General features: G+C 41.8%; 1 protein-coding gene across 1 annotated transcript; it reads right to left on the bottom strand.

Moving 5' to 3' along the window:
- Positions 1-741: 741 nt before the first annotated feature.
- LOC139286910 (calcium-independent phospholipase A2-gamma-like) lies at positions 742-20,246 on the bottom strand. The gene is made up of 9 exons (XM_070907848.1): positions 19,002-20,246; positions 17,539-17,688; positions 16,159-16,310; positions 15,740-15,834; positions 14,395-14,566; positions 13,613-13,670; positions 13,077-13,271; positions 3,609-3,804; positions 742-1,019 (listed from the first exon to the last, which is right to left on the bottom strand). Exons 1-9 carry the CDS (start codon positions 20,244-20,246, stop codon positions 742-744), a joined length of 2,541 nt encoding a protein of 846 aa, XP_070763949.1.
- Between the last annotated feature and the right edge of the window lie 476 nt (positions 20,247-20,722).

The raw sequence follows: 20,722 nt of genomic DNA, 5'->3' as shown, positions 1-20,722 counted from the left end.
CATATCCCATCTACACATTTTTTCTGTTAAAGTACAAACAGGTTTGTGAGGACTTGCTGGTTGTCCTAACAAATCTTTAAAAGGAAAGCAATTGGTTAAAAGATCCTCACTTGATAAAACTGTTACTGTAAAACTTTACAGTATTCTACTTTTTAAAAGGCATTTTAGGAAATACGCTTATTTGCTTTCTTACCGAGATGAGAAGGTAAAAATGTAGCTACAGCCAGCAGCCACTTAGCTTAGTATTAAGTCTGGAAATGGGAAACAGCTAGGCAGGAAGATTTTGTTACCTTTGGACAGAGCCAGGCTAGCTGTTTCCCCATTTCCAGTTATTATACTAAGCTAAGCTTACTGACATTAGATTCATATTGACTGTACAGACATGTAGTAGCAGTATCCATCTAATTTAAATTTCAGCAAAGCAAATAAGCATATTTCCTAAAATGTTGAGCTTTTCCTTTAAGTATTCTTATACTTAAACATGACACATTTGCTAGCAGAGCTGACAGTGAATCCATATTTAGAGAGTCCCCAAATCCACATTTGACAAGTGTGAAGTATGAGTGGGGAGGAAGGTAGTGGTTGACATGTTTGATCCCTTACCTATTTGTGTACTTAGACAATGTTCTTCCGAACTACAGGTCAAGAAGTCAACAACTATGACACACTAAATGACATATTCTAGGCAATTTAGAATAAGGGAAGAGTTTCCATGTGAGGTAAAGGTGGTTTGTGTTGGATCTAGAGCTTAGAGGAGTGAAAGGACAGACCGTTATACATGTCAGCCCTGAGCCTGGCCCACTCAGCCATCCTCTGGACGGAGCTTTTCTCTCGGGTGAGGATGCGGGTGACCTTCTTCAGCTTCTCCTCGTTCCTCTCCAGGTAGCGGACGCCCTCAGCCTGCAGCAAGTTGAGCTTGTCGTGCCGGTTCTCGTCCATGGAGATGTCTTCACTCATGTAGGGGTTGAAGCGGAAATAAGTGTTGGGAGGGAGGAAGGCGTCAAGCATGGCGTGAACCTCTGGAGGGAGGAAGAGAGGTGAGAGTGAGGCCGCACAAAAAAACAAACAAACATGACATTTTACACACAGACCAAAATCATAAACACACAATTAACTCCCTAATAGTACCAATATTGTACAAACATTCAAATATTGTGTTAAGAGTGAAAAGGGTGTACAGAGTCCAGACCTGTCTATCAGCGCTGTGAAAGCATTACATGTGTTACAGAGTAAGCACTCAGGGCTGAGAGTGTGAGGTAATGCCAAGTGAAAATGTCTGGCTTGTCTGTCATGGTTGTTTTCAAATGCTATGTCTGAGAGGCTTAAAGTCAACAACACACAAATTAATACAAACAGGCAGCGGGTAGCAATCACAGGGTAAATATGCCTGAAGCAACTAAACAGGTGACAGCGGATGTTTCTGTCTGTGTTCCCACAGTGGTTCAGTAGTGCAGGTCCAGACACGGATTCCAGCCGCCTTTGAGGCTGTAGAGCAAAACTCTACAAGGAGTAGTGTATCTAAAAGGTTATTTTAGTTATACACTGAAGAGTAAAAGTAAGATAAGTTCAACTACAAACTGCCTTAGATGACACAAGTTTGCTTGTTGAATAGATAATATGTGGTTAATTGTAAATTAAATATGTTTTTCTATCTCATTTTACTTCACTCTTTTTCCAACTTTTACTACGATCAATGGCAGACAGTTTGTTGTTGTTGTTACCAGTGTGCAGCTCCAGACTAATCAGCGTAACAAGTTTGATGATAACTGTTAAAAACTCTGTCGACAGAAAAGATTACTATGTGGGCATTGGGGTGCTATTAAAAAAAGAAAGGGAAAGGGAAAACTATTGTGTGTTCAAATCCAGACTGCTGCGTACCCATAACTGAGTTTGCAATACGTATGGATCTGTGCCAAAAGCCCATTGCTCACAGTAAAACCATGGAGCCCACCCAAGCTGACTGCCAGGAGCTTTGACTGCAGACCAGCATTTAAAATACTACAGGACACTCTTAGCATCCTAGCATGTAAACAAATAGGTTACAGGTATAGCATTTTTGTGCCAAATATACCATATAAAACAAAATTTGCAGATAGCCGTACCAAATGAAAGTTGTAAAACATGAACTATGATTTTTCCAATAATTCATCATAAGTCGCAAAAAGGCTTAATTATAAAACAAACAAATATTATAATTATCATACACCTGGAAACACTGATTGTAATGGACATGAACGGTTGCCCAACTCTAACAATTGTACAAGACTAGGCTACTGGGGATTCTATAGGGCAACCACATAAGAGGTAAACTTGCATAAGCCATTCATTTCCTAACATGTCTACATCTGCAGGTCTAAACTGCAGCTCCACCTTATGGAAAACCTAATTTGTGGCCTTCTAAACATGACTGAGTGAGTTTGTGAGTAAGTACAAGTCAGTTCCATCAGGAACTTTTATCTGAAACCCCATTAGATCAGCCTTATCTGTCCACAACAACAAACCGAGCTCTACTGATACACCTGAGACAAAGTAGGAGGCTCCAGAACACTGAGACAGGAGGGAAGCTTTTGAAAAAGAGAAAATCTGTGACAAACACTCTTGCTAATCTCCTGTTTCTAAATAACAAAGCCTGTTGGAGAGCCGGGGAGAGCTTAATCCCAAATACAGGAGGAACAAGTGCAGAGAAGCATCTAGGTCACACACTGCACCACAGCAGCAGCAGCAACAGGGAGGGGACAGAGCCAAATTTAGGCACAGCAGAGGTGCCCATGTCCAGAGGTGATAAGGAGACGGAAGAGGTTGCCACTACAGAGGGCCACAATGGGACGTATCCAGAACAAAGTCAACCTGCAGTGCAGTATTTTCCACACTGTTGACATCAAAACCCAATTCCTTCCCTCAGAAATGACACAGAAACACAGGGGCACAATTAATTCAAGTCATTGTACATTCTGATTATAGTGTGCATTCATTCAATCTTGTCTAAGTGTAGACAAAATAGGTTAGGTTTCATCTTTCGACCAGTGTTTGTTGATGCAGCTTGTCTGTCATTATTTGTGGGACCGTTTTCTCTGACATATTAAATATGTGTTTCAATATTTTTAAACCAGTTTGGACAAAAATAATCCAATGTTTTTGACACTGTGCCAGAGGTCTTGTGTTGCTTTGAAAGCTTTGAGAGTGCCAGGCCTCTTTTATGTTAATCAAATCAAACAAACCATATGTAACTCAGTAGTGTTTATAATTGTGATAAAAGCCCCCCACCCGCTTGGTAAACACCCACACTTCACAACTCGAGTTTGTAACAAAGGCTTTCCATTATAAATTTGTAGTCTTCAACCCTTATCCGAGACAGCCCTTAGGATATCTTCAAGGTAATTTGCTCTTGGTGGAGTGTCCCTTTAAGTTACATTAAGTCAGTCATTTTTCAAGAGGTGTTTACATTATTCTGTCTACCCACCGTAGAGCTACTTTAAAAAGTCATATTATGTGATATTGGAAGGTGAACGATAAAGAATCAACCAAGATACAATTCGGTCATATATGGGTACATTCACAGACCTTGAAAACTCAACTCTAAACTGCTTAATGCACCTTTAACGTTTTACCTTCAGTGTCTGTGGCGCTGCTGATGACATTGGTGAGTTTGGTTTTGAGGCTCGTGTAGGTGGTGCTGTTCTTGCCAGGAGTTTCAAAGCGGCCCGTACCGAGTGAGACCACACACTCCAAGGGCGTGTTCGGCCACAAACACTTACACTCGTGGATAGCCAGTGCTGTGGGGTTGTTAATCAGCAGACCTCCATCCTGTGCACAAAACAGAAGAAGTGCCAAGTTAGAGAATCCATTTACAGGCCGTGAATGGTTTATGCCGAGACCGCAGTCCGTGAAACCAATTAATTGGCTTTTGAAACCTCAAAACCTTTCATGGATTTTAACAGTCAATAGATGAAATTTTTTGAAGAACATCGGATGAAACAAAAAGAACAGGTCAACGTGCAGTTCCAGAGCTGTTTGCAAGTCTACAAAGCACAGAGCTAAATTGTTTGTTTTTTTCCCCCTCTTCTTTCAGTTTCAGTCAGACTGGCTTTGATATTGAACAACCGCCCAGGAGTGCCTTGCTTTGGATCCATAGTCTACCCAAGGCAGTGGGGGGAGTAACTGGAGAGGCTGTGGGGATTGTTGAATAGGCATGAGGCTGAGGGGCCGCGGGGCTGGCAGCAGGATCAAACGTACAGGGGCCAGTCCTCATTAAAGAGGCCAGGCTGGGGGGTGGGAGCCGCAGGGCCCCCCAAGTGTCTAGGGACACACTATGGGGAAGAGTGCTTGTTTATGTGACTGCGTGTATGTGCATGATCGAAAGCTCATGCCTGCTTAGAGTCAATGCATATAATAATGTGGGTACGTGTTTCTGACAGCATATGTCACATGGATTCATACACATTGAACCTTGGGGAGGAGAGGGGAGGGAACATCCCATTTTTTCAGCACACTTCAGAAGTGTAGCAGCCTAACGACAGTTCTGTACATATCTGTGGAAACACAGTGTGATGGGGAATATGAGGGTTGCCTACAAAGGCAAGATCTGCTAACCATCCACGGTCTTGGCCTGAAAAATTGCATCATCAATCCGAAGACCAGGAAAATAGAATTGCAATAGGAGTTAGCTATTGTAGTTAGACTGGGGGCAATGCATCAAGTAATAGCTCCCATGATAGCTGATGCTTTGTGAATAACTTGTTGTGGCGTTTAATATAGTAGTTCTCTCTGAAAACGTTGCGTGACATTGAGAAATGACAGGAAATTCAGCAAAACAGGCAACTAAAGAGAAATAATCCAACAAAAGATAACAATCAAACAAGACCAAGAGTCTACAGACACACTTGCAGCTCTGTTAAGATTGACTTGACTAAATGCTACAGTCAGCATGCTAACATGCTTATGTTTAGCTGGTATAATGTTTACCATGTTCACCGACACAAAGTACAGTTGGGGCTGATGGAAATATCCTTCGTTTTGCAGGAAGTATTGGACTAAAGCTGCAACAATTATTGATTATCAAAATAGTTGCCAATTAATTTTCTGTTAATCGACATTTTGTTTTGAGTCTTTTTTTTTTGTTTTGTTTTTTTTTCCAGAAAACAGAGACAACCAAATTCCCTGGTATCAGCTTCTCAATGTGTAAATTTTCTGGTTAATCTAGAAAATAAATAAATGTTGCAGCAATAATAGTTGCAGTCCTATATTGGACACATTAAAATGATGATGGTAGCAGATGGCAAGTTAAAGGATCACAAAAGTCATTACAATTCATGATTCTGAGAGGAACAGGAAGGTCTGCACCAAATGTTGTGCTAATCTCTTTAGTAGATGTTTAGATACGTCACGAAATAAGTGAAAACCCTGAGCTGCTCATTAGAAGTCATCCTTTGGGCACTACAAATATCTGTACCAAATTTCATGACAATCCATCCAATAGTTGTTGAGACGTTTCACAAAAAAAACCCCCCAGAAATGTCAACTTCATGGTGGCACTACAGGAAAAGTCAGGGGATCAACAAAACCATTAGGATTTTAATTTCCTCGGGGGACAATAAATGTCTGTACAAAATAGTAATATACATACACAAACATACATAATATTTTAGTCTGGACCAAAGTGGGGGAAAAATTACAAAGGAAAATGTCTCCAGTCCCTCTGAGTCACACCGTCTGATAGAGGAACTTTCTATGATTTAAAAGGTAATCTGTCATGATAATGTACTGTATGAATAATTTAAAACCTTATAGTTCGTTGTTAAGACAATGTCCTGTGACAGCCAGAGCCTCAGAGAGCACCAATCTCACTCACTGAGATGGAAGTCACACAAAAAGGGTTTCGCTCTGCCACAAAGCCTGGAAGAACTGCTGAGGCAGCCATTTGTCCAAAGCACGTCATTATGCACCAGTAGGGTGTCTGGCAGACCAAGAAATGAATCCCAGAAAAGGGAGAAAATGCCTGGATTGGAGTTGCTCCTAATGGAGACTTAGAGGGACTTGCACTGTAGAGAGCACCAGACGAACCCAGCTGGAAACAAAACAACTGAGCAGTTCTCTTATCACTCACAACACTGTGAGAGGCTCCATTTTCTGAACTCAGTGGCAATTATGGCAACAGTTTGGGTCCAGTCATGGGTTCTTTGTGCTGAAAGCTGGGGGCAAGTTTCACGAGCACAGTGGCCGGCTTCGCACGCAGAGCCAAGGCATGTAACATTAGAAGCCAACAGCACAATGCTCTTGTGACCTGGGAGTTGAATGCCATAACTTGTCTCCATTTCAGTGCACCTGCTTGGTGCAATTCAGAGCTGGCGAACATAGCTGAGGCCTTTAAAGGCCTTTTTTTGGCAGTGAAGATGCTTCGTTTTTTGGACTTGTATCACACAGAGTGATAAGCCTGTAGTATGACTGTTGTCTCCTGATAGCAATCAATATTTTCTTCTTCTTCTTCTGTCCCTTATACTATTGATTGTATTTTTTTATGCCACTGATGTTACATGTATTGTAAGCAACAAGAAATGTCTTGCAATGTTTCACAATGTACTGTCATGTACCAAAGATAAAAGAAATAAAATATTTGAATTATTTAAAAAAAGGCTCAACCTACACTGAGAACAGTTTGTCTGATGCTGAAGCTGCAGTGGTAGACGACGCCACTTTTCAGGGAGTTATCCATACTTGGCCCACTGCCACATTCTCACACAAGGATTTATTGAGGCCAGAGCATATTTGGATGGAGAGTTAAGTTAGAAACAATGATCTACTTAGGACAAACTGCAAATGAGCTTTGCATACAAAATGGGCAAATTCAAGCTGTCTGTCAAACACGCAGCATGACGCAAGGCAAAGGTCACTTCCATTTATGAGGATTAAGAGCTGTAATGCTGCTCAGACTTACAATGACTCAATGTCACTGAAAAAACGAGCCATGTGTCAACGGATGAATGTCCTCAGAGGGTACTCTCCTGTCAGTCGAGACCATCTGACAGAAGTTTAACCTCAGAGTCTGAACGGAAACTGAATTTTGAAATGGCGAGTGTGGATTCTTCATGAAAGGCTTAATGCTTTCCTTTGACAGTGTTCCTTGATTCCGGTGGAGCCCGTTTGTTGATACTCTAGAGAATCACAGCTCATCCGGCCTCGCCTTTGCCCTTCAGGGTCTAATGGCTGATTCACAAATCAGCTCGAATAAAGCAAGTTTTCATCTAATTAGGGCTCCTACACCTATGGGAACATGTTTCACTTCTTTAGATGGCCAATTAAACTGAAATATGGCTTTAAAAAGAAACCTTTCTTACAGCGCATTCTGAAATAAAACTACCGAGATGATGTGAGCCGTGATAAATAAACAAAATTAAGACATGCATGATTTATAGGTCCCTTGCATTGCTGTTTGAAATATCTCCGCTGTCATTAACTTTTGGGAGCGTATCTTCATTGTACCAGTTCAGGCTGTCTTAGAGGGGGAGAGCTGATTTGAATAGGAAAGAGGTGCTATCGTCAGGATCAGTAAAAGTCATTTCACGCCCCAGCGTATGTCAGCTCCCATTAGCTGGGACAGCAAACTTCATCGTCTTCATGCAGCCTGTGTGCCTCGGTATCTCTCTCTGCCTCTCTAACCCGTGGGTAAGCTTCAATGCAGTCTTGTACGAGGGTCATTATGAGCGGCCAAAACGCAGAAGAGAGCAGTTGCTTAAATCCAAATGAGGTGAGCCTTCGACATACATGTGGTGCAGCATTCACATCACAGTCCCAATGAGCAGCTGTAGTCATTAGTTTCTTCTCTGGTGTCTTTGACAGGGCTGGACTGAGGGGCACTGAACTCTGCCAATGAGGCTCCTTCCTCTCAAACGATTAATTAGGGAAGCATTACATAAGCCATGGACATCTGATTGTGCCCATCACAATAACCAGACTGTTTTCCAGAAATGGTCATTCAATCGATAAAGTAGATAATTAGGCTGCTATAAAAAAAACTTGCTTGTGTACTCTAATACTTCTAAATCTCCAAAATCAACCCACGCTGTTTGCACATAAAAGAAAGCTTTCTTAGTCACTCTCGATGCAATCAGAAAAATAAATCTGCTCATTGAGTGAAATTAATTGCCCAAATGGCTTCCAATCCACATAAAGGCCACCACTGTCTGTCAGCGATGATGAGAATGACAACAGTGTTAGTGTGGTGAGTGCCGCTCTTAAGTGGCGGCCAGGTCAAGCCAGAGGTCTTCATGCCATATTAAAGGATTACGCCGACCAGTTCTCCTCTTTGCCTTTTTGCTTTATAGGCCCCAAAGGTCACATTGAGGTTCAAGTCATCTTCGCATGCTGTCAATAGAGGAGGGATCCATCTGTGCGAGTGCCAACTTTGCCCCCAGGCAGGAAAGGAAATTGAGATCTACTGTTGACAGTTACCTTTTCCCACACATTCGGTGAATACAGGACCACACATGTACACCCAGTACTGAAACAATGAATCATCCCTGCCGGCTGTAAACTGTGACAATTTGAGCAGTGATATAAACAGGTGCAGGACCCACCTCGCTCATATTTAGTCAGTCTGGATTCCCTTAAGGATTTATCTACATATTTGAAAACTTCTGATTAGAAAGCATATGTTTTCTGTCCATCATAACAAGTCACCTACTGGGCAATTTTAAGGTAATTACGCTGCTGCACACTGGAGAGGTGACTGAACACACGCTTGCATATCAATACAGTGTAATGCAAGCTGTGATTTATTTCAAGAAATCTCATCTGGAGCCACTGCAGAGAGAAGCCTGCAAAGTGTGGTGCACTGGGAGAAGGCAAAGGGGGGATGGAGGCAGAGGAAGATTCGTGAAGGCTTTCACACAGTCAGTCGACATAATCAGTGGACTGGCTTAATCCCCAAACAAGTGTGGCAGAGACAATCAAGTGTCATACAGACAATATATATATATATAAAAAACAGTGAAGGAAATGAAGTTAAAGTGACAATGCGAGAATCCATGTGTGTGCGTTTATACTCAAGGGACAAAGATCCCGAGTCTGTCTGGGAGCAGGAAGCTGTCTGCAGCAGGACTCTCAAGTCTGAGCTCCATCCTCCGACAGCCTGCAGGCCGAGCTCTCAGGGTTTAACACAGGAGGAGAGGAAGTGGCTAAAAGCTCAGATTTATACTCTCTGTCGCCTCCCTAAATCCACCACCTCTACTCCTCTCTGCCTCATCTGAGAAGCACTGCAGTGCTGAGCATGTCATTTTTGACCAATAATTTCACCTCCAGTGGCCTTTATGAGGAAAAAAAAAGAAGAGAGAAAAAGGTTAGGATTTCTTGAACTGCACTTAATTATGTGAAACCCTATGCCTCTTTCTCCTCTTTTCTCACACAGAATCAAACTGTCTGAGGACTTAGGTCAATGCTGCCACATTTAATAACTTCTTAGACTGATTTATGACTCATTCTCTGTCATTCATTAGCGACAAAAATTATGGGAGTGCTGATGTGACCTACTCCATTTCAGACTGTGTGAAGTCTTTCTGGTGAGCATTGCGCCATGGTGGGGCCCTCAAGAGCTCGCACCGGGGGTGGTGGCCCACTGATCCCATGCCTCCCATCAAATGCTGGCAGAGGTGGGCACAAAACATGCTCCCATTCCTCCCCATTGCCTCAGGAGACACCATGGCAACTAGGCGGAAAAAATTGGGCCCTCCTCGCCATTCCACGCATGCCCTGGCATCCATTGTGAAACGTCTTAAGTCTTCTACTTCTGTGTTCTTTAGCGCAGAGATAACTGAGAGAGCTTTAATGTGGAAACTCCCTTCCCTCATTTCCTCTATTTTTCGCTCTTTTCCCCTTGTTCCCCCGCATTAAGGCTATGGCAGCAAGTGTGAGGCTTTGATAAAGCCATGGCTGCTCTGCTTCAAAGGTCTTGCTCCAAGTTACAATTTCCCCTGCGTTACCAGTCTGAATCTGGCTCCGTAAGATTTCCATTCCAGCCTGCAGAATCACAGAAACAACAATCACAACTTTCTTGAAACGCTGCTCGAGAATTCCGGCATTCGTTCAGCACATGGCATGGAAACTCTCCTGCACTCACTGCACAAAAGGGTGATTGTTTGGGGCTTGAATTAAGTGGAAAACGCTGTGGGCGTTTGTGGAAAAGAGCGAGATGACTCTCTCTCTAGGGAATCCTGACATCACACAGACGGCATGTTATGCTCACAACTGGTTTCAGTGGCTCAAGTAGCCAGCAAATAAAGCCATCAGGCTGGGTGGCATTTTGAAGCTGGCCAGGTTCAAGTGGCAGTAAGCTGTGTGAAAATATGTATTGGAAGAAATTTATTATAAATGATGTTCTTTGATCCTAGATTACATTGTCCAATCATGTTCAAAAACTCATTAAAAGTGATCCTGAAATCAATTATTTCTTTTCAGCCACAGCCAGAGTTTTCTACAATGTGTTTGAGGGAGAGCATGAACAGGTTGTAGTACGGCACAAACTTCTCCTCGGCTGTGTCAGCCAGGCAGAAGCAAAAGTTGTGTTAAAAGTTAAAAGAAGTTGTAACGACTCCTGACTTGAACATAGCGACGTTTTGTACAGTGCCCTCTCCCACCTCCTTTCAAATCTTGTGGTAATTCGAATGTATGCATTAATATAAAACAGTAAACTGAATCTTTTTCAGTATGTAGAAATTTATGCTCATCAATGCTCTGATGTTCAAAACTCTGTTATTTGCAATAGCAAAGCACAGCAAAATATATGCTTGTTGAAGATCTTCAGTCATGGTGAACACAGGTAAAAACTGTTCCAAAAATAAAAAAGGGTAGAAAGTGGAACAAATGAGCAAAGATTGAATCACACAGGAATTGCCAGTCAGGCAAAACACCTCCTTAAAATATTCTCTAAAGATTTATTAGCCTGAGAAAAACATGAGCGGGGCGAAAAAAACTGTTACTAAATCAGGAGTGAAGCTCCTCTTTTTCTGGCATTGGGAAGTTTCTTTTGGACAGATGTGAAATGAAAATAAAATATAAATGCAACTGACTTCACGTCGAATGTGTTAAACATATTAAACTACTGATGGTGTCTCATCCTCTCACAGTATGAGGTTTCCTTCTGGCGGCTAACAGAGCTTGGAATAGCAGCTCCATAATTAGATTGTCTGTCTTTTCATTCTAACGAGGCAGATGTAGCAGTCAAACATTTGTGCGTGATGAAGGAAGCGCTGCATTGGGCTAATTTATGCATCTCAGAGTAAGGTGAGACCTGCTAGATGGCAAGCTGGGGAAATCTCCGGCTACAGGTGGCTTTTCATCAACTAGTCTCTTTCATTTTCTCCCCCTGAACTTCCCCATTCACCTGCGCAACTAACACAGCTTCCAATTAAGAGTGCGGGAGGGTGCCGACAACGGGATATGGCCTTTGATGCAAACACATGCTCATTCATGTGTGCTGTGTCTACGTTGAGTTCCGTCAGTCTTTACACCACATCTGTGTTTGAATGTCAATTCAAGGAGATGTTGACATCTGGATGTGGCAGGTCAAACACAGGCTACATCAGCTGCACACAGAAGTGGAGCATAATGACTTGCATCTAGGTTTTGTCTGTGTGCTTTTTACCTCTTTTTCTAAAGCACGTTGTAACTTCTGTTTTAAACAAACATGCTTGTTTTCAAAAGGTTCTTTTATGCCTCTACTCATGTGGTTTCGTATTTTTTCTGTGCTCTCTCCTGACTAAGCCCTTACTGAAAAGGTAAAGGCAAACAGAGTAGCCGTACGTATTGATCAGTCAAATGGTAGAGTGGATTGACGGTTTGTTATGTTACTGATGGCTAATGCATACCTGTTTAGTGGAGATGGATTTAAGTGCGTCTCACTGCGACTCTACCCCTCACTCTCCTGTCAAAATGTAACTGACTGGAAATAAACACTGACAGGACGGAAATGGAGTCCCTCCCTCTCACTTGCTGTGCAGAGGATTTTTCTCATTAGGCTTCTCGAAATCCTTCAAACTCTCTACCATCAACACTGACTGTACAACAACAAGCCCTGTATTACTGTGGCAGAGGACTGCAGTTGAAGTGTCACTAGGTGTGCAAATATATGGTGTGAATGTGAAGCAGGGTGTGAAAGAGAACATGAGTACAAGACAAGCCTTTATAGTAGCAATGAACGTTAAATATCACAATATTTCACTGGACATGCAAAGGTCTTCAAGCTGTGTACAATGAGGACTTGTTTGGCTATGATGCATGAAAAGAGTGCACAAATAGTTTGGAGAATTACATTTTTATAGGACAGAAATAATTATAGTGTGTAAGAGAAAAATATGTGTTTTAACTCTTAACACTTAAGATATAAGTTAAGTTATATTAACTGAACTCATGTTGACAAGTAACCTCACATTTGGCTTGAGGGTGGCCCAAGAAGACATGTAAATATGCACACACAGGTACTTTAGGGACTTGACTACTTACTGAGTCATTTTTACCATGATGAAAAGCACTGCAGAGATATGGCTCAAATGGAAGTGTGTTTTTGACTAAATTGCAAACAACATGAAACAAAGTACATGGCAGATATTGACCCAGCTACATTTTGACTTGTCTTGACCTACGGAATTAAAAATAAATTTGGGAAAAATTAAGCTAAATGATAAATAAAATGGTTCAATGGAGCCAAAATTTGACTGGCACTAGCGCAGATGACCCATCACCATCACCCATAGAAAAAAAACATTCAATATTTATTATGTTCTGTAACTCTGACACATGTTTTCTTTGTCTGTAATGGTGGTTATCTAAGAATTTAAGCCTATGTATAAGTTGTGCCCATGACAATCATCCTTGATAAAAGCATCAGCTAAAGGCTTAAAATCTAAATGTAAAATGTAAATCCACTGCCATGAGTCCTGTCACTTTCCCCTCTTCCGTAACCAGCAGTGACAGGAGATATTTCAGAGATAATTTGTATGATATAATCATCAAGTTCATCACCAGTACCACCAGTTCATAACCAGTGCCACCTTTTCCACTACCCTGTTACTGTTGAGAGTGGGACTGACCTGGTGGAGATCATTTCCCAGGGTGAACTCCTGGAAATACCCAGGGGCTGCTGACGTGGCACGGATGGCCTGCCACAGCTGGTGCTGGCAGCCCCCCAGGTAGTGAGAGCGGACACCAGGCAGCAGGTTGTAGTTCCTGAACACATAGGCCTTCAGAGGAGTGCCCCGGTTTACAATGGTGCTCACCGCTGCCACCTACAGGTAAAGGAAATTACATACAACATTTTACAGGCAAACAGATCTAAAATGCAGGCATAATATCCAGACCGACATTCTGACAGATCAATTTAATATCGTCTCTGTTCTGTAAGCCTCAGAGGAGTCTGCTGACATATGAAATCCAAGAAAAATCTGTATCTACAGTCTTATATGGCTTTAGAATGCATTTTCCTTCCACTAGTCATGCAGAGGTACGCAGGACAGAGATAGAGAGAGGAGCTTTCTTTGTAATATCCCAGTAAACAAAGCAAGGCGAGGGCTGACTGGTCAGCGCCAGAACAGAACAAGAATGAATCAGACCATCTTCTAAAGCTCACCTTGGGGCATTCTGGGTTTCTTGAAGTCTCCACCAGGAGGTGAGAGCCCATTTTCTCTCTGTGGAAGGGAAGATAGGATGAAGTTATTTTCTGGCTTATTGGATTTTGGATAGTAGTTTGACTTGTAGCAGATTTCTTTCTGCAAGCTTAACAAAATCCTCCTGCGTATCAGTTAATGGAACTTGAAATCATTTTGTGATCGGCCTAATTATTCTAAAAGGACCACTCTACAGTTCTAAAGGTTTTTAGGGCATTTACAAAAGTCTATGTATACTTTTTATGACTGCTGACTATATTTAAGCATCTAGTGGTGTTTTTTTATTCTTTAATATGTTTTTCAATTTTTCCAACCTGCCACTGGTTTAGTTATTTCCTTATGTTATAATTTAGCTTGAAATTAGCTTGAGTTAGATTGTTCATCACAGTGAACATCATGCTTTTATGGTAATCTAAGATACATTGTTGTTGCATGGCAATGCAGTACAGACTACTGCAAATTCATCTGCAGTTTAAAATACATCATCACACAATGGTAACATAACTGACAAAAAAAGAGCAGGCATGATGTTCACTTTGATGGACTTCCTAATTTTAGTTAGGTACTTCCAAATCACTGTATGTTTACTTTCATAATGTAGTGAAAGTGACAAGAATTCAAGAAGGAAAGAATTAAAGAAAAAAAAAGGCTTTTGAACAGTTTTACCACTTTCATTACATTTTAACATGGCTCCAAATCAACTAAGCACAACCATCACTCTGTCATCAGTGACAAAGGAAGTGACCTGAGGATGTTCTCCCAGGCTTCGCTGTCATAGAAAGCATGGCTCCAGCCCATCTTCACAGTGCCAACAATGACGTTCTGCTTGAAGACATCTGAACCCAGCTTCCGGTAAAGATCATCGCACTCGTTCAGCGGGATTTGGAACACACCTAGCATGAACCCCAGGATAGCACCTGAGGAAAAAAGACACACACATTCAAAGAGGGAAAGTGACTAGGAAGTATTGGTAAACGAGCAATACAAAAGCATATTTTTGTAAACAGGAAGTGTAAGAGCTTCACACACTCCTTTGGGAATGCAACAAGATAATCTTTGAAATAAATAAGTAAATCGGTTATGTACAGCAAATTTTTCTGTTACTCTCACGGCGTGGAGTTGCTGCGATGCCAATTGCCTGAAGGATTATCTGTTAAGAGTATCATTATCCTTGGATGATTCACTCACAGGAAGTGCATGGGATTAACATGGCTATTACACTTTCGGGCAAATACTTCTCAACTATTTTCTCTCCATGATTAAGGATCCCAGACAGGATCACTAAACCACAACAGTGCTATGAGGGCAGAGATGGGTGTACCTGAATAATGTGGGTGATCAAACTAGCCAGATGTGGCCCAGATGGGTTTTAAATGTGTGAACATCATTCGATCTAGCAGGCAGATGACATTATGCTTCGACAGCATTCATTAAATGTGAAAATGAAGTACCTCCAACTGGTGGAGATTAAGACTGAGAGAACTGACAGGAACTAGGGACAAACAGAAACTTCTGGTGGTGATTAAAGGCCAATGTGCTCTGCAAATAAAATGCAGTTTTTCAATCTGTTGTGAAATTAAACCAACAAAGCGGCAGATGGAGAAGACAGCTTGATGATGGTCCACAGCACCCCCTTGTGGATATTTTGCATACAGGGAAAAAGGATGAATCCACCTATTGACAATTCCTGAAACCAAATGAATCTCTATCATTTTATGAAAAATATAATTATTAATTAATCTATTTAAGATTTTGAACAATGGACCTCCTTAGCAGCCAAATGATTACAGTCCATGCCACATAACTGCAACGTTGCTGGTTCGACTCCATTCGGTGCCCAATGAAGGCAATAAAATGCTCCCAAAAAACATCTTTAAAAAAAATATTTTGGAACAACTGAAACCAGTTTACTCTGGCCTAACTTGAATACAAAGCAGAAGAATTGACATTATAGTGGTGTTGGTTGTGAAATTGAGGTCAGCAGCAGAGCAACAAATGGGTCAGTGTGTAATCAGCGCTGCCAGCCCAGCCTGCAATGTTGCACTCTCACATAGGTACGCATGCAGAAGTAGGGCAGGAGGACAACGCACCTGTGCTGACACCACAAATATAATCAAACAGTTTGTAAATGGGTTTGCCGGTCAGGGCTTCCAGCTCGTGTAACGTCTGAAGTGCAAGAAGTCCCCTGAAAGTACAAAGTCAGACAAACACAAAGAGCTATAAATTAACAAGAGGACAACCACAGCACACAAATTGGCCACAAAGAGTAACAGCTCATTGATTTTCAACTAGAATAACAAAAGACAAATAGGAAATCCTTATCCATTTAACTGAATGTTTCTCAAGAATACATTTACTTGACAGGTTGAAACTGCTAAAAGAAGCATAGAATTGCTTTTCAAAACATGGCCTTGGCTGCAGTAAAATATATTTAGTTCCACTTTGAAAAGACTCAACATCAGTGACTCATATCTTACAACAGAGAAAATAAAAAGAGCTGAACTTGTACCTTAACCCTCCTCCATCTATGGACAGGATCCGTATGCCCCGGCCTTTAACAGGTGTATGGTAGCCCACCAGAGCAAGGGCTTCTCTAACTGCTGCCCTCAGGCCTGGGTCATTGGCCTGTTTCAGACGCAGTAGGCAAGGGATAACCTTCTCCTAAGGAACACAAACATACCATGGCAGTCAGAAGTGGAAATGTGCACAGTCAGTGCACCATGATGTGGTCAGACAAGAACTGGCCAGGCAAATGTACTAGCATGATGTGGCACACAGCAGGTAGGGTTCGCAATTGTGAGGACAAGGTCTCAGGCACAAGCTGCTGGAGCAACTGCAGCATTCAGCTAAAAAGAATACATCTGACATCCTGCTGTATTTACCCTCTATCCCTGTATTTGTTCTCATTACCAGTCATACTGCATTGCTCCTATTCTGCTTGTTTTCTTTCATGCATTCTTGCATGTAGTTACTCAAACAAGGGCACAAACAATCAATGCCTCCTGAACGAGAGGTCGATCCTACTGTCTCTCTCCAATTGGCTCAAAGTTTTTCCATCTTGCAAGTCATAGAACAAGGTGGAATCATTTGCAATGGAAGATGAATGCACATCAAACCCTCACTGAAATGAAGGAGCGCATTAAGATGTTTTAAGGATGTTTTAACATGGTACCTAAAAGCTACTCCCAACAGAATTGGACCCCCCCCCCCCCGGAGACTTCTGCATTGAGGTGACTTGATGCTGTCATGGTGTAAATTGAATGATAGAATTGGGATAAATGTTTGTGAGGAGTCAGAGGACATTTTTCCCACTCACAGTACGACTGCATTAACATCAAATTCAGGTCAGTCAATCACCACAATGTCACCACAGCGTACTACTTTATTTCTGTTTCCATTTGCAAAGCCATCAAAACTTATTCTGTGTCTCTATGTTGAGCCAAACACTGTTCTTGATTTTTCACAGAGGATTAACCTTCCTCACACTAATAAAAGTGGCCTTGGTTTGAAATAGGTTAGCACTGAATAAGTTCCTGACACCATCACAGACGATGTCTGGGACATAAATAAATGCTGCAGTATGCAGTCTGCATGTAGTTGCCAGGCTCTGACATTTTGCCTGGCATGGGAAAATTCCCAAACACAAGCAGAAGGCAATTATCTGCATTATTTACATGTTACAGCTGTTTAACAATTCAAGCCAGATATAACATGATTATGTATGCATAAAAATGCTGCTGTAAACGCTGTCTTGACACCATGAGCTAGTGCCAAACACAAGAGTTGATGCTTTTAACATGCTAAACAGCATCCCACACTTCCCTGACAAAGTCTCTATGTTATTCTGGGAAAAAGGAGGGGAAAATGCTAGCCTTTTCAGATTTCTCACCTTGACAGCAACACCACTAGTCTCTGGAAACTCCAGGAGATGGTAGCTGAGGTCCTCAACCCTGCTGATGTAGACCCTTACATCTGATGCCCTGTGGAGACCCTGTACCAGAGCCCGAGTTCGATTGTCCACACTCACCCTAGCAATGATCTAGGAGACAAAAAATGTGAAACCAGTTAGATCCAGCTATCAAACACTAGCTGGGATCCACGTTAAAACCTGACACGCTGCATGGTTCATTAAAAAAATTAATTAACAATAAACACAGCAACTAATGAATTGTTGTCATTATTGTTTCATTTCTTTCAATTGTGACCTTCTAGACCAGGATGAGGAGCAATCAGTAAGAAACATTAATGACACACAATACAAATAATACAACACTAAACTACAGTCCCCAATAGGAATGACATTAAGTTGATGACAAGCAAAGCTTGTTTCACTTCCATGGTCCATAGTAACTAGTAATTAATGAAGGTCCTGAAATTGAGCCTAAATGTTAACCAGCCCCTAAAATCCAATTGACTATGGTGGGTGGTTAAATCACGAACAGATGAACGACAAAGCTGCCACTCTGTAACTGTTACATAAAATATATTGTCGACAGACATATCAGAACAAATCTGATGAAGCAACATGCAAAACACGTAGTTAGCTCCTTTCATGTTTTAATGTAATCTGGTAATAAAATAGTGTCAATCCTAGTGTCCTGGTGTGCGCTGGAATATACTGTACATTTTTTGGTTTACAGACATATACGTTTTCAGTACCTTTAACTAGATTTTATTACCTAACTAGATTTTATGTCTGGCCCTTGGATTAAATGTGACAACAGAACTGGACCATAATCAACCTGTATATCACATCAATCCAAAGGAAATAAATCATGAAGTGTTTCTGCTGTCTGCTAACTCATATACTATTAGTCCTTGATTAAAATTAGTCAATCCAGCCTTGCCATAAACTGAATGTCAGGTGTTTTTATATCTCCACAACATAAAAGCCTGGCTTGGCCTATAAAGTAGACACCTTCTGTGACGCTCCACAAGGAGGTTATTTTTGAAAATAGATTCCCAGAACTCAGGCAGCACGTCAGCACACTACACTACTGTTATATAGAGTAGCAGGAGCTCTGGTCAATGTGTGGACAGCAGGCACCCTGCTATACCATATATGATGCTATACCAGCTACTCAAAACTATCTGATGAGGCAATCATGTTCTGCTCAAACAGACACAGATCATATATCATATAGTTAGAATCTGTGTCTCAACTACAAAGACAAAATGTGAACATAATGCAGTCTGAAATTATTTGGCCCCTCAATAAAATTCAATAATATGATAAAGGCATGATCAGCACTGGTAAAAACCTAGACTGAAGTAAGGCCTATGGCAAGATAATTAGGTTGCCCATAGATACAGTACATACTAAAAAAGAAAAATGTTTTTCAGAAAACCTACCTTCTCCCTTTGAAGCAGAAGTTTCTTGGCTTTCTCCTCTGCAGCCTTCTGCTCCTTACTTATTGTGGCCTCAACCTGTTTGACTGGTGCATCCTCAGACTTCTTCTCCTCCACTGTAGCACTTTTGGACTCTGTTGTCCTGAACTTGGGGACCAGGGGAGCAATGTAGCTTCCCACAAAGGCTTGTACAGTGGGAGCGGAATAGGACAGGTAGTGTCCTAAGCCTTTCTTAGAGGAAGGTGGGGTAACTGGAAGAGCAGAGTCTGTTTTATCAGACACCGACATGAGGTCACTAGTGTGTTGACCCTGAGAGGAAGCGGAGGAATAGTCAACATTGTCCACTTTCTTGTCCTGAGTCTTTGTACTGCTGCCAAAGTATGAGTTGATGTGATGGGCCACGTAGTTGTAAGTTTCATCCAGGCTGCCTGTAAAGGTGCTGGGGTGGAAAAGTGCTGTGGTTTGTTTGGAAGTTGTGCTCTTGCTCTCAGCATCACTCAGTGAAAGTTTAAGCTCTTCTTGCTTCCTGGCAACACTGGCTTTGACAGTGGGAACAACACGCCTCAGCCTTTTCTCCTTAAGTTCACGTGCAGTCAGGATTGTGGCAGTGACAGTGGCTTGGGTAGAGTTATGATGATGAGTGGAGGTAGTGGCACTTGCATCAAATGTAGCAGCAGAAGTAGGAATAGAAGGACTGGCAGAAGATGAGTTACATATGGGTTTAGGTGTAGTAGATGTAGAAGGGGGAGCAGCATTAGTAGGAGCAGGTGTGATTGCACTCTCCTCAGCTTTTGGTGTTGACTCAACACTAGCCTCGGCCTTTTTCCCAGCCTTTAAAGCATTAGGCTTGAGTCTGGCGATTTTGGAGAGAAGTTCTGTATGTGTCCCACTCACAGCTTTAGAAACTGTGTCCAGTGTGTTCTTCACCCGCGACATGTGTTGGCTCAGACCAGCAGACCACCGTGAGGCTGAAGTGTTCAGATACAGGGTGCTGGTGTGGAGTCCAAGCCTTTGTCTAACCTGGTTAGCTTTAAAGCGCCATCCCTTACGCCCAGTGATCCTCGGGTGGTGGATGTACCTCCAGCTGAGATAGCCAACCTTGTAGCAATGAGGTTGTTGTACATGAACCCTGCATTGAGAGGTACCAGACAAGGGAAGTGATGCTGCTGACTTGCGGGCATGTGTTTGCCAAAAATTAAATGCTCTGCTTACTGTCACGTAGGTATTGGGAGCCCATCTATGACTCATTCTTTCAGGTCACAAGAGTTTGTGCCATCCAAAGTAATATTAGGTCTATGCTCTCCCTTTTCATTAACCTGGTGATGAAAGACAAAAAAAAGTGATGTATACATGAAAGAAGGACAGTAACACACAGTAACAGTAAGAAAGAAAATGATGAAAATGACACGTAAAATAAAAATACTAACAGTGCTCCTAAAACTGACTTCTGAGTAATGTTCCGTTTTCTTCACCAGTAAAACCTCTTTGGTAAGTTATCTTAACTGAGAGCACAACAAAATAGCTAACTTCTACTCAGAATAACATATTTCAACATCTGCAACTAACTGTTAGCTGTTAGGTCCGCTAACACAGTACCGCAGCTAGCTAACTCGCCACACAGAAAGGCCACACAAAACATAAACCTTACCTGTCTTTGTATGTCGTCGTATCACGAAAGACAGGAATCCTTAAATATTCTCATTAAGTTAATGTCAAAACAAGTA

The sequence above is a fragment of the Enoplosus armatus genome, chromosome 6 (genome assembly GCF_043641665.1).
Source record: "Enoplosus armatus isolate fEnoArm2 chromosome 6, fEnoArm2.hap1, whole genome shotgun sequence".
Taxonomy (NCBI): Eukaryota; Metazoa; Chordata; class Actinopteri; order Centrarchiformes; family Enoplosidae; genus Enoplosus; species Enoplosus armatus.
This window is presented reverse-complemented; position numbering and strand designations above follow the sequence as displayed.